Below are 14,197 nucleotides of genomic sequence, written 5' to 3'. Positions count from 1 at the left end.
GCTGCAGGATGGGCTTTATGACACGAGATACGTTAGTTCCACTTCATTCATTTATTCAACAAATGTGTCCAGTGGGGTGTCCCCACCCTGGGAGCCCCCGGGGGTAGCTGCGTGAGCAGGAACCCCAGAAAATACCTGTGCTTCTGTCCCTGCAGACGATGTTCACGGCGCCCACGGCAGGCAGGTTTGCCGGCGGCATGAGCTCTACGTCAGCTTCCAGGACCTCGGCTGGCTGGTAATTTCTGACTCTCCTCCTCCTTCTTAAATGACAGTCCCCACCCAAAGATCCTAAGTGTAGCTCCAGGAGGAGGTAGAATTATGGGCGATTTTCATTTTCTCATGCATTAGGTTCTTCTGTGTTTTCTGAAGGGAAAATGTCTTCCTTTTATTGTGAGAAGTGCTTTTTGGTAAAAACCATGAAAAGAGGGATGGTTTGAATCCTCAGCCCTAACAGGTCATATCTGCAACAGGGAAACGGAGGCCATGGCGGGCAGTGCGCCTGCGCACCTGCTGGAACTGCAGCTCTAGGAGGCGTGGGCAGTGGGGGCAGGTGGGAAGGACAAGGTCTGGGCTGACTGCACATGAAGGAGACAGAGCTGTACCCAGCCCCACCTGCTGAAGGTCTCCTGGTTGTGTCCGGCCTCTTAGGGGAGCCTGTCCGAAGGGACCCTGGGGTTGGCTGGCTGGCCTGGGGCTGGGGGATGGATGCCGGGCAGCCCCGAGTCGTCCTGTGCTGGGTGCTAGATTCGGGAGCTCAGGAGGGGCATCTGGATAGAACTCACCTTCTCCCCTTACACCCCCAGGATTGGGTCATTGCCCCCCAAGGCTACTCGGCCTATTACTGTGAGGGGGAGTGCTCGTTCCCACTGGATTCGTGCATGAATGCCACCAACCACGCTATCCTGCAGTCCCTGGTCAGTACTGCGTCTGTCTGGTCCGGCTTCCGGGGAGGGGGGTTGGCACAGCCAGGTGAATGGAAGCCCCTACCAGGGGGTCAGGGGGCTCTCTCTGCCCAGAACCTTCCCTGCACACATGAGCAGTGATGGCCCGCGCCTGGAGGGAAATGGGTGCCTGTATGGCCGTGTTGGCCGTGTAGACGCCTATTCACCTCAACCTGCATATACCTGACTGCTGGTGCACACCAACCTCTGTGCACTGCACACACACGTGTGAGGACTCCACAGACAGTATGCGGGTACCCAGATTTACAAGACATGCTTGTTCATGGTCAGACACACGGCACCTGCGTAACAGATGTGCATCCCTCCTGGGGCCCATGTGCTCTGAACACACACATCACCATGTGCATGGCCGTGCTCACCCTGGGACACAGGTGTATGTGGGGTGAGTGATGTGCACGTGCGCTCAGCCGCCTGCTGCATGCGTGTGCAGGGATGGGTGCAGGTGTGCCCCGCTGAGCTGCTGGGCTCCAGCCTCCCCTGTTCACCTCCCCGCTGGCACTTTTTCCCTTTGTGCTTTCCGCAGACGGTATGGCTTTGGGTGCTGTGGCCGGGGTATCTCCAACAAGCTGAAAAATCTATTGAAATGATGATATGGTTTTATCCCTTTCTCTTACTGATTATCAGATTGAATGCTTTGTGAATATTGAACAACCATCACATCCAGGGAGTAAATTCCACTCAATCATCATGAATGATTTTTTTAATGTGTTTTTGGACTTAAGGTGCTAATAGTTTGTTGAGGATTTTGTATCTATGTTCATCAGCAATATTGGCCTATAGTTCTCTTTACTCATGGTATCTTTTTCTGGTTTTGGGATCAGGGTAATGCTGGCCTTGTAGAATGAATTTGGATGTTTTCCTTCCACTCTTCTTTTTGGGACAGTGTGAGAATAGGTGTAACCCCTTTCTAAATTTTTGGTAGAATTCACCAATGAAGCCATCTGGTCTTGGACTTTTGTTTCTTGGGTGTTTTGTGATTACTGATTCAATGTCATTGCTGGTAATTGCTCTGTTCAACTTTTCTATTTCTTCCTGCTTCAGTTTTCATAGTTTGTATGTTTCTAGGAATTTATTCATTTCTTATAGGTTGTCCAATTTGTTGGCATATAATTTTAATAATATCCATTTATGATCTTTTACATTTCCATGGTGTTATTACTCCTCTTTCACTTCTGATTTTAAGTCTGCTCTCTCTCTCTCTCTCTCTCTCTCTTTTGAGTCTGACTAAATGTTTATTGATCTTTTCAAAGAACTAGTTCCTGGTTTCCTTGACCTGATCTATTGTTTTGTTTTGTTAAGTAATCTCTGCACCCAAAATGGGGTTCAAACTCACAGACCCAAGAGTCCCATGCTCCACCAACTGTGCCAGCCAGGTGCCCTGGTTTCTTTCTTTTGATTCTATTTTACTTCTGCTGGAGTCTTTATTATTTCTTTCCTCCTGCTGGTTTTGTTTGTTCTTTCCTTAACTCCTTTAGGTGTAAGATTAGGTTATTTGAGATTTTTGTTTGTTTGTTTCTTGAGGTAGGACTATATTGCTATAAATTTCCCTCTTAAGACAGATTTTGCTGCATCCCAAAGATCTGGGACAATTGTGCTTTCAGTTTTCATTTGTTTCCATGTATTTCTTAAATTCCCTCTTTGATTTGTTGGTTGACACATTCATTATTTGATAGCATGTTATTTAACTGCCATATATTTGAGCTCCTTCCAGACTCTCTTGGGATGGGTTTCTAGTTTCATAGTGTTATGGTTAGAAGATACCTGGTATGACTTCAATCTTTTGTAATTTGTTGAAACTAGTTTTGTGGCCTAATGTTACCTGCTCTGGAAAATGTTCCCTGTGTACTTGTAAAGAATGTGTATGAATGGAATGTTCTGAATAGATGTTAAAACCATCTGGTCAAATGTGTCATTCAGAGTTTTCTTGTTGCTTTTGTTCAGATGATCTACCCATTAATGTGACGGGGTGTTAAAGTCTCTGATATTACTGTATTATCACCAGTTACTTCATGTTTGTTATCTACTGCTTTATGTATTCGAGTGCTCCCATGTGGGTTGTATAAATATTTATACTTGTTATATCTTCCTTTTTAAAGATTTTAATTAGAGAGGGAGCATGAGTGGGGAAGGGGGCAGAGGGAGGAGGAGATTCCCCACCCAGCAGGGAGCCCAATGTGGGACTCAATCCCAGATCCTTGGGATCATGACCTGAGCTGAAGGCAGAGGCTTAACTGACCAAGCCACCCAAGTGCCGCCCCCCCACCCCCGCTTTTTAACAATTGTCCTATCTTCTTGTTGGATTGTTCCATTTATGATTATATAGTGCCATTCTTTATCTCTTGTTACAGCCTTTATTTTATTATTTTTTAAAGATTTTACTTATTTATTTGACAGACAAAGATCACAAGTAGGCAGAGAGGCAGGCAGAGAGAGAGGAAGGGAAGCAGGCTCCCCACTGAGCAGACAGCCTGATGTGGGACTCCATTCCAGGACCCTGGGATAACGACCCAAGCCGAAGGCAGAGGCCTTAGCCCACTGAGCCACCCAGGCACCCCACAGCCTTTATTTTAAAGTCTATTTTGTCGCATATGAGTATTGGTGTCCTGGCTTTATTTTCATGTCTGTTTGCATAATTGCTTCTCCATCCCTTTACTTTCAGTCTGCAGGTATCTTTAGATCTGAAATGAGTCTCTTACGTAGGCAGCATATAGATGGGTTTGGTTTGGTTTTGCATCAATTCCATCACCCTGTCTTTTGATTGGAGCATTTAGTCCATTTACATTCAAAGTAATTACTGATGGGGATGTATATATTACCATTTTGTTACTTCTGTTTCGGTTGTTTTTGTAGTTCTTCTCTGCTCCTTTCTTCCTTTGCTCTCTTATGACTAGTTGGCTTTTTTTAGTGACATATTTGGATACCTTTTCCTTTAATTTTTGCACATCTGTTACTGGGTTTTGATTTGTGGTTATCATTAGGTTTGTACATAACATTTTCTGCATAAAGCAGCCCATATTAAATAGATAGTTGTTTAAATGAGCCCATTCTTTACAACCTCCCACCCTCATCACTTAGGTATATGTTGTCCTGCTTTACATTCTTTTATTTTCTGAGTCCCTAGACTGATTTTTATAAACATACTTATTTTTACTGCTTTTGTGCTGCTTTTCTTAATTTTAGAGTCTTTTCTGTCCACTAAAAAAGTCTTAACACTTCTTATAGGGCTGGCTTAGTGCTCATGAATGCCTTTTTGTTTTCTGGGAAGCTCTTTATCTGTCCTTCTATTTGGAATGATAGCTTTGCTGGATAGAATATTATTCCTGGCTGCAGATTTTTTCCTTTCAACACTTTGAAGAGATCATGGCACTCCTTTCTGGCTTGCGATGTTTCTGCTGAAAACTCAGCTGATAACCTTATGGGGTTTCCCTTGCATGTGACTGTTTTTCTCTCTCTCTTGTTGCTTTAAAAAAAATTCTCTTTATCACTGCTTTTTGCCATTTTAATTACTATGTGTCTTGTGTAGCCCTCCTTGGGTTGATTTTGTTCGGGGATTCTCAGTATCTCCTGAATTTGGATTTCTGTCTCTTCCTTCCACTTCTTCAGCTGTTATTTCCTCAAATAAATTTTCTGCCTCCTTTTCTCTCCTTGTTCTGGGAGCCCTATAATGCAGATGTTACATGCTTGATGGTGTTGCTGAGTTCCCAAGGTTTACTCTCATTTTGTGTATTTGTCCCCTCATCTGGTGAACATGATTACTTTCCATTACTCTGTGCTCCAGGTCTCTGAGTCATTCTCTGAGCTCTCTGGCCTACTATTGATTCTATCTGGCATGTGTGTGTGTATGTGTGTGTTTTAAATGTCATTTGTTGTGTCCCTCATCTCTGATTGGTCCTCTTTTATCTCTTTGTTAGGAGTCTCACTGATATTCTCTACTCTTTGCCCAGAATAGGAGCTGCCTTGGAGGTCATTGTCAGGGCTGGGAAGTGCTTTGAGGAATAAGAGCGCCGGACACTACGGGGGTGGACCGAGGATTCTGGGCTTTGTTTGGTTCTGGGAACATTCACTAGCCCACATTTGGGAGGGGAGACAGACGGCAAACAGCTAATGGGGACAAGAGATGATTAGACACATCATGAAAGCACAGAGAGAGGAGCAGAGGGGTCCCTGTAGGGCTGCTGGGCACACCATGTGCTAGGGTGCCCTGTCTGAGGGGACTGGGTGGGCCCTGAGGGCAGGGGGACAGGGGGACAGGATGGGGCGGGTCCCCATGTGAGCACCTGCCTGGGCTGCAGGCAGAGGACAGAGCAGGGGAGGGTGAGTGGCCAGAGACTCTGGGGCCAGCAGGAGTGAGGGCGGGGGTGCCGGGGCAAGGCCGCCATGTTCACGCCTCTGCCTGCCCCCTGCTCCGGCCAGGTGCACCTGATGAAGCCGGATGCAGTCCCCAAGGCATGCTGCGCCCCCACCAAGCTAAGCGCCACCTCCGTGCTCTACTACGACAGCAGCAACAATGTCATCCTGCGCAAGCACCGCAACATGGTGGTCCGGGCCTGCGGCTGCCACTGAGACCAGTGCCCACTGCGGGGGCCTCCCGCCCAGGACAGGCCCCTCTCCAGAGCCAGGAAACCCTCCAGGGCCATCACTGCTCGGGTGGGGTGGCAGGGAAGGCCCGCCACACTCCTGCCACAGCCTGCCAGGGTCTCCCCAGACCCCTCTGCCCCTTCCCCTGGGCTTTGTGGCAGATGGGCCAGCGCAGCTCTGACAGGCCTGACACACTCAGCAGCCCAGACACACGGACCACACTGGGTTCCAGTTGGAAGTCCTGCCTTAGGACGCATGCTGGGCCACCCCAGCCCAGACTGGCTGGCCCAGGCCCATCTGAGGGGCATCTGGAGCATGAGGCCGGCTGGCTGGGCTCTGAGCAGGGAGGGGGTGTCTTCCCCTTTCCAGGCAGCACACTGGGCATTTCCAGAGCACGCACTCGCCTTCAGGACCGTGTATTACTGGGCTCTGAACTTGGCCCACTAGCAGTTAGCACATTAGAAACAGAACAAGCTGGATGGACCTCGTACTAAGACAGAAGCCAACAGGGATGATTTATGGCATGTCTTCCCCTCCTGGGGGGAAGAGGTGACCACCTCCCGCAGACATGAATAACCTCGGGGGCGTCCAGTTCCCTCCACCTTTTCCATGTGAGGCTCTGCACTAAGACAAAGTTAGCTCTCAAGAAGTGACGAGAGTGGCCGCAGTGGGAGGTCCAGGCTGGGAGACCATGGTGCTCAGGCCCCTGCTCCCCAGCTCCTCACCCACAGCCAACATCAGTAAGCAGCCCGGGTGGATTTTCCAGTGACCTGGACTGGCCTCAGAACCCTCGGCACAGAACTCCAGACACCCAGCAGCTTGAGCTTGGGTCCCCCTTCTGCCACACTAAGGAACAACCATTTCACCCACAGATGGCACCTGGGCCACCGCAGGCCGGGATCTGTCTGGTAGAATCCAGGGCTTAAGAACATGGTGTTCACCAGTCTGCACCACCCTGTATGCCCAGGAGCACCATCCTGTTTCTCAAGACCTGTGAGCCAAAGAAAAGGCCCCTGTCCCAGGGAAGTGACAGGCAGTAATGCGGCTGGCCCTGGGTGGGGAGGTTCCCGGAAACCACTGTTCTCCTTGGAGTAGCCACCGCAGGCAGCTGGGCTGTTTATTTGATTTCTGACTTGCTAAGCCTGTAATTTACCTGCTGGCACAGAGTCCAGCTGCCCGAACCCTAAAATACCATGTCATCAAAAGCAGCTCATGGGCCCACCCCACCCCACAGGCACAACACAGCCGAGGTGGAGCACCCCCCCCATGTGCCCAAGGATGAGTCCTTCAGGAGTCACTCCGCACCCCGAGGAGGGGCCTGGGCCAGCAGGTGGGGCAGCAGGTGCGGATGCTGGGCCCTGCTGCAGGACAGTAGCCCCTCCACAGGGACGGGGAGGGGAGTCTGGAACGAGCGCAGACGGAGACCTTCCCTGTGTACACTGAGAGTGCGCCCAGACTATCTGCGAGGTGGAGAGTTCCCTAGTAGTGGGGGGCTTTGACCTCAGGCTGGCAGGGATTGGAGCACAAAGTGGCTGGAGTGTCAGGAGACCTGTATTCTGGTTCCAACTCGGCCACTGACCCGTTTGCTATCCGGACAAGGCCCCTTCCAGATTCAAGCTTCAGTTTCTCTTCTGTGACATGGGGACACAGGACTCCTTCCTCAGCCTGAAACCCTGACCCTCTCCTCTCTGCCATGGCCCAGACATAGCTTAAGCCCAGCTGCCACAGGACATGAAACCTGCCATCTGGGGACCTTAGTTAATGGTTCTCTCCTCCCAATATCAAGGGCAGTAGAGGTTTGGAGACTTTGGACAAATGTTAGTATTTGTTCTCTTCAGCACCTAGCACAAACCTGGCATGCTCTGGAAAGCTTATAAAATGAATGCTTTAAAGGTGCAGACTGCCTTGGCCACTGGGTATGCTGAGCAGGCACATCAGTACCAGTCCCTTTCTGTACAATCAAGCCAAAAGGAAACTGGTCATGGCCTTGCTGACAGACTTCTGGAACCTCCAGCCATCCAGGCAGCCACCAAATGGAAACCAAACAAAAAAGGCTTCAGAGAACAATATATGCAAAGTCAGTGAAGGGACAGCCATCTTGTTTACATGGGTGCCCGGCAGCCTAGGCTTCCTCCAAGGCTGCACATTAGAAGCCTAAGGGTGGGGGCGCCTGGGTGGCTCAGTGGGTTAAAGCCTCTGCCTTTGGCTCAGGTCATGATCCCAGGGTCCTGGGATCGAGCCCCACATCGGGCTCTCTGCTCAGCAGGAAGCCTGTTTCCCTTCCTCTCTCTCTCTGCCTGCCTCTCTGCCTACTTGTGATCTGTCAAATTAAAAAAAAAAAAGGATTTAGAAGCCTAGGTGGTCAGCTCAGGCCCACTGACAGCAAAGGAATGCTGCCAGGAAGAGAGGCCACAGAGGAATAGCCAAGTTTGGGGCCCTTAGTGTGTGTGGAGGGGGGCACTGCTCTGTGTGCCTCCCCCACAGTGCATCTCCACCATCACAGCAAAGCCCTGTTCTTGGGTCTCTCTGAAGGGACGTGGGTAACATGCTTCAAGAAATGCCCAGAACTGCACATGAAAGGGGGCTGTGAGTAAGGCAGGGTGGGTTTTGGAGCCAGGAGCCCTGGCATGGAATCCTGGTCTGCCTCTTGTTAAACTGACCAAATTCTGTAATGTCTGAGGTAGAGGCTTTTCCCCTCTGAATGGAATATTGGTTCTGCCCATGCAAGGCCATCAGGGGCAGATCAGGGGGGATCTGGTGCGTCCACGAAAGCACTCGGCACAGCGTCTGCATGGTGCCCAGTGACCAGCATCCGCCAGAGGTCTTAGTTTGAATGAATGTGTGCATCTGGGCCTCCCCTGCTGGCCTTGCTGTTAACACCTGCTCCTCCCAGAATATGTCCAGGAGATGCTGTGTTCACTTTAAAGCTGCACTTTTCCTAAAAAATCTAAATGCAGTCCTATCTGAGGAGGAGGTAGGGACTCACACAGTCCCCTGCCTGCAGAAGTCCCAGCCTGCAGGGACCGACAGGGACTCACAGTGAGCCATGCAGCCCGGCGCCTCTGCTGAGGACGCGGCTGTTGCTTCCCCACCCACTCCCCGCATCCAGCACCCACCTGCGACCTCCAGGAAGCTGAAGCGGGGGTGTTCTGGAATTTCTCTTCTTACTGGGAAGCCTCGAGCAAGCACTTGGTTCTTTAAAAAAAAATTTTTTTTCCTCGCTGAAGAAAGTACGTGTGCGCCAGGGAAATTTTTGAAAATACAAAGCAGGATACAAAGACACATAATCCCAGCACACAGAGCTAAGCATTGTTAATAATCCCTTCTGGTCTTTTTCCTTGACACAAACGTCTGTCTTTATATAGAATATATGGATATTTTGCAAAGTTAGGATCATACTCTATGCACTACTTGATCTGATTTACCCAAGCTATGATATATTTAGAAAATTTGTTATTAAATCTTCTTTGAAAACAGAACTTGCAGCATCCTATCCCTTGACCTCTGCCCCAGTTCTGTCACCATTCCCTCCCTGGAGGCAGGTGTGGGGCACCCACGACCCTGTTCTTGGGAGCCCTGGCCCAGCCCCGGAGAGGCAGGCAGCCAAGTGCTCAGGTCACCAGCCAGGAATCTCGGGACGCTGCATCTCACCACCTGCAGGGGGGTTACAGGTGGACCCCTGTGATGGGGAAGCCTTCGCACAACAGAGAGAGTGCGACTGCCACCCTGTGGTTCCCAGTCCGCCAGCTTCCTGGACAGCCTGCTGGTCCTGCCTTCCCAGGGCGACCAGGGAAGCAAAGGAAGGGACCCTGCCCCACCTCCCAGGTTCACAGGATTGTGATGGGTCCTCCCTCCTGGGGCTTCAGGCCAGCCTGCTCCCCTTCCCCACATGCCCTCCTGAAAGCCAGCCTTGTTAAGCACTTGACAGACCTCTCTCCTCTCGCAGACGTCACACCAGCCCCGAGCAGCTGCCATTATCCTGGCCTTGCTGCTGCCTGTCCTGATAGCTGTGACCGAGCAGCAGTGAGAGGGAGGCCTAGGTTTGGGAGCGAGGGGCCCTGCTGGGAATCCTGTAGGTCGAGATCCCAGCCACAGGGGTGGGCCCTAGCCCACCAGAGGGGGATGAGTCCCACCCAAAGGCAGAGGCCAAGGTTGGCCTAGGATGCCAGAGACAGGGCTAGCAGCATCCCCTCCTCCACAGGCGCTGGCCTGGGGTCACAGGCCAGCGGGCTTTTCCCCTCCCCTCCAGGCTCAACCTGACTTCAACCCAAAATGAGAACCAGCCCTGCCCAGCGGTTTCTGAACATCGAGCCTTATCTAGAGCCCCTGGCCGGCAGCAGGGGAGCGGACAGCAGCCCTGGATATTGTTTCTGGTGACCGATGGGACATGCTGGGAGGTGGCCCGGCTGCCAAACACTGGTGTAGGCAGCATGGTGTGCCACGCTACAAGCTGTGGCACCAGACTTCGATTTCCACTGGCTCTGGGGTCCGGGGGCGGGAAGCATCTCTGGCTGACTCCCCAGCACCAAGCACACGGCTGGCAGGAGGCTTCCAGGCCTTCTCAGTGCGACAGTGCTGGCCATCGGGTCAGTGAGTGAGCAACGGGTGGCCCGGTGCCCATCACACACTCACGGCCACGTGTGAGGGCGCCAGTGGAGCCTAGCTCAGCTACCTTGCTGGCCCAGGAGCAGGGGACAGGAGAACCGAGACCCTCCCGCACCAGCTCTGACCTCGGCTGCCTGCGGGGGTTGGACAAGGGTGGAAGACGGCGGGGGAGGGTCTCTGGCCTGTCCCAGGACGATGGTCCAGTCACAGCTGCAACCCCTGCAAACTCCTGGGACCTGGCTGGCGGGCAGCAGCACAAAAGCTAGGACTTCTGTTATGGGAAGCGACGCCCTCAGAGGGGTGTGTGTGCACACTGCTGACAGCCCTCCGGGCAGGCAGCCCAGAATCTAGGACACCATGTGGATCCCTTAGTTTTTTGCTCAGTGGACAGTCAAGGAAATGGTGAGCAGAGCTGCTTGAATCATTTCAGACTGGTTTGTGCTTTCACTTCTACTTTGTAACCAGGCTCAGCCCCGGTGTCGCTCACAGTCTAGCCACTCGAAAGGTAACTGTGGATTCGTCTCAGGAATGCAAAACTGGTTTAACATCCAAAAAGCAATACAATACAGCACCTTAACAGAATAAAGTACAAAAGCCACACAATCCTCTCCACAGACACGGAAAAGGCATGTTATAAAGCCAATACCTTCTCATGATAAACACTCAACAAACAAGGAATAGAAGCGAACTTCCGCAGTCTGATAAAGAGCACCTAAAAAAAACACCCCACATGGTGAAGACCAGATATTTCCCCCCTAGAGGCAGGAAGAAGACCAAGATGTCTGCCCTCACCACTTCTATTCAACATTGTACTAAAGGTTCCAGTCAGGGGAAATAGCAAAAATATGAAGTGAAATTTGCAGATGACATGATCTGGTATACAAAAAATCCTAAGGAATTCACTAGAAAACTATTAGGACTAACAAATTCAGCAAGGTTGCAGAATACGAGATCAATTTACAAAAATCTATTTCTATACTCTAGCAATGAACAATCTGAAAATGAAATCAAGAAAACAATTCCAGGGGTGCCTGAGTGGCTCAGTCAGTTAAGCATCTGCCTTTGGCTCAGATCATGGTTCCAGAGTGCTAGGATGGAGCCCCATGTCGGGATTCCTACTCAGTGGGGAGCTGCCTTCTCCCTCTCTGCCTGTCACTCTCCCTGCTTGTGCTACCTCACTCTCTGTCAAATAAATAAATAAAATCTTTTTAAAAAGAAATAACTCCCGGGGCGCCTGGGTGGCTCAGTGGGTTAAGGCCTCTGCCTTCGGCTCAGGTCATGATCCCAGGGTTCTGGGATCGAGCCCCGCATCAGGCTTTCTGCTCTGCGGACAGCCTGCTTCCTCCTCTCTCTCTCTGCCTGTCTCTCCGCCTACTTGTGATCTCTGTCTGTCAAATAAATAAATAAAAATAAAGAAATAACTCCCATTTCCAATAACAGCAAAAAAAATTAAAAACTTAGGAATAAATTCAACACCCTCGCTTCTGCCCTCTGCTGGCCCCGCAAAATGTCCAGGTCCCTGACCTTGTGAGATCCCTGCCTCCTTCTTCACATTCCTTGTCCCCTGTAGGCCAAGGGTAGGCTGGCTTTGCCCAATAAAGAGGTTTCCTGGGAAAAAAAAAAAAAGAAAGAAAACAAAAGAAAAAGTGTAGGCTTATACTCTGACAACTATAAAATATTACTGAAAGAGGTGAAAGGAGACCTAAACAAATGGAAAGACCCCCATGTACGGACTGGAAAACGTAACACTATTAAGATGGCAACACTTTCCAAACTGATCTATAGATTCAGTGCAACCTCTATCAAAATCCCAGCTGGTTTTTTTGCAGAAATTGACAAGTTATTCCCAAAATTCATATGGAAATGCTAGAGACCTAGAACAGCCAAAACAATCGGAAAAAAAGACCAAAATTGTGGAGGACTCACACTTGCCAAATTCAAAATGTACTATGGAGCTGGCATAATGTACATGGCAGCATGGGACTGGCATAGGACAGATCTACAGATCAATGCTACAGAATAGAGAGGCCAGAAATAAAACCCAGGGATGGTTTTATTGGCATCAACAGGGATGCCAAGACATTTAAACAGGAAAAGAACAGCCTTTTCAAGGGTGCCTGGGTGGCTCAGTGGGTTAAAGCCTCTGCCTTCGACTCAGGTCATGATCCCAGGGTCCTGGGATCGAGCCCTGCATCGGGCTCTCTGCTCAGCAGCAAGACTGCTTCAACCTTTCTCTCTCTCTGCCTGCCTTTCTGCCTACTTGTGATATCTGTCTGCCAAATAAATAAATAAAATCTTAAAAAACAAACAGCCTTTCAACAGATGATGCTGCAACAACTGGGCATCCACATGCAAAAGCAGAAAATGAGACCTCTTTTCTCACACTATAACACAAAAATTAACTCAAAATGGATCAAAGCCCTAAATATAAGAGCTAAGCCATAAAACTCTTAAAAGAAAATGTAGGAGTAAATCTTCATAATCTTAGGCTAGACAATACTTTTAGTTATGATGTCAAAAATATACTGATGGAAGAAAAAATAGACAAATTGGACTTCAGCAGAATTAAAGCCTTTGTGCTTCAAAGCACACTGTAAAGAAAGAAGACAACAACCCACAGAATGACAGAAAACATTTGCAAATCATGTATCTGGTAAGAGACCTATACCTAGAAGACTGAAAGAACTCTTACAATTCAATAATAAAAAATGGGTGAAGGATCTGAATGGACACTTTCCCAAAGAAGATATACAACTGGTCAATAAACACATGAAAAGATACTCCGTATCATTAGCCATCACGGAAATGCAAAACAAAACCAGAGTGAGACCGCACTTCATACCACTAGGAAAATACAAAGAGAATATAAAAGAGACAGTATTCGGGGCGGCGGGCATGTACAGAAAACTAGGAGCCCTCACAGGCTGTGGATGGAATACCAAATAGTGCAGCCACTTTGGAAAATGGTCCGGCAGTTCCTCAAAATATTAAAAAATGGTTATCATGTGGTCCAGCGTATCTGCCCGGGAGAAATGAAAACATGCGTCCACACAAAAACTTACACATGCATGTTCACAGCAGTGTTAGTCATAATACCCGGGAGTCTAAACACCACAAATGTCCATCCACTTAAGAATGGATAAACAAACTGTGGTATATCCATACACTGAATATTCATTGGCAATAAAAAAGAATTACGTACCGATATTGCTATACCATAGATGGACTTTTTTGAAAACATTACACCAAGTGGAAGCCAGCCACAGAAGGCTATATACTGTGTACTTCTATTTATATGACATGTCTGGAATAGGAAAAAAACCAGGAAGACAGACAGTAGATTAGTGTTTGCCTTGGGCTGGGGGATAACACAGGGAATGCTAAAGGGTGCGAAGTTTCCTTTTGGAGAAAAATGTTCTCAAATTATTTGTGGTAATGACTGTGTAACTATGTGTACAGTACAAACCACTGAGATGTATACTTTAAATGGGTGAACTGAATGGTATGTGAACTGCATCCCAGTAATGCTCTTTAAAAAAAAAAAAAAGAAATCAGGCGCCTGGGTGGCTCAGTGGGTTGGGTCTCTCTGCCTTTGGCTCAGGTCATGATCTCAGGGTCCTGGGATTGAGCCCCACATCGGGCTCCCTGCTCAGCAGCCAGCCTGCTTCCCCCCCGCCCCCGCCTGCCTCTCTGCCTACTTGTGATCTCTCTCTGTCAAGTAACTAAATAGTATCTTTTTTCAAAAAAATCATGCTACAGAACAGCAAAGCCTAGTGGCACAGACACTTGCTCGGCAAATGGAAGCACAAGACACAGTCACCTCCGTGCATGCGTGTCACACACAAACACACTGGTTACAGTACCATGGAAGGCTTTTGGAGGAGGTAACATCTGAGTTTAAAAAGCCCAGGTTGACTACACTGAGGGGAGCGTAGTCCATGGAGCTGTAAGTTCATGGGTGTTAACAAGAAAGCCCGCTCTCCATGGCTGGGCCTTGAGACGGCGTGCTCCCTTTGGATGGTGACCGTGTCCCCTTCCACTCTCAGTGCTGG

General features: G+C 49.3%; 1 protein-coding gene across 2 annotated transcripts in view; it reads left to right on the top strand.

Annotated features, from left to right (window-relative positions):
- BMP8A (bone morphogenetic protein 8a) overlaps nucleotides 1-11,243 on the top strand; it is a 35,071-nt gene extending 23,828 nt beyond the window's left edge. Inside the window, exons 5-7 of one of the 2 annotated variants that reach the window (XM_046013562.1) lie at nucleotides 156-235; nucleotides 804-914; nucleotides 5,376-11,243. In XM_046013562.1, the coding sequence (XP_045869518.1) occupies nucleotides 156-235; nucleotides 804-914; nucleotides 5,376-5,525 (341 nt within the window). In that variant the 3' untranslated portion in view covers nucleotides 5,526-11,243. Of the gene's footprint in view, nucleotides 1-155; nucleotides 236-803; nucleotides 915-1,232; nucleotides 2,352-5,375 lie in introns of those variants that run through there. The other variant, XM_046013569.1, reaches the window with a different exon arrangement.
- Nucleotides 11,244-14,197: the final 2,954 nt, after the last annotated feature.

This window comes from Meles meles, chromosome 1, assembly GCF_922984935.1.
Source record: "Meles meles chromosome 1, mMelMel3.1 paternal haplotype, whole genome shotgun sequence".
In the NCBI taxonomy this organism is placed as follows: domain Eukaryota; kingdom Metazoa; phylum Chordata; class Mammalia; order Carnivora; family Mustelidae; genus Meles; species Meles meles.
The sequence above is the reverse complement of the archived record's forward strand: the minus strand, read 5'-3'. Positions and strand labels throughout refer to the sequence as shown.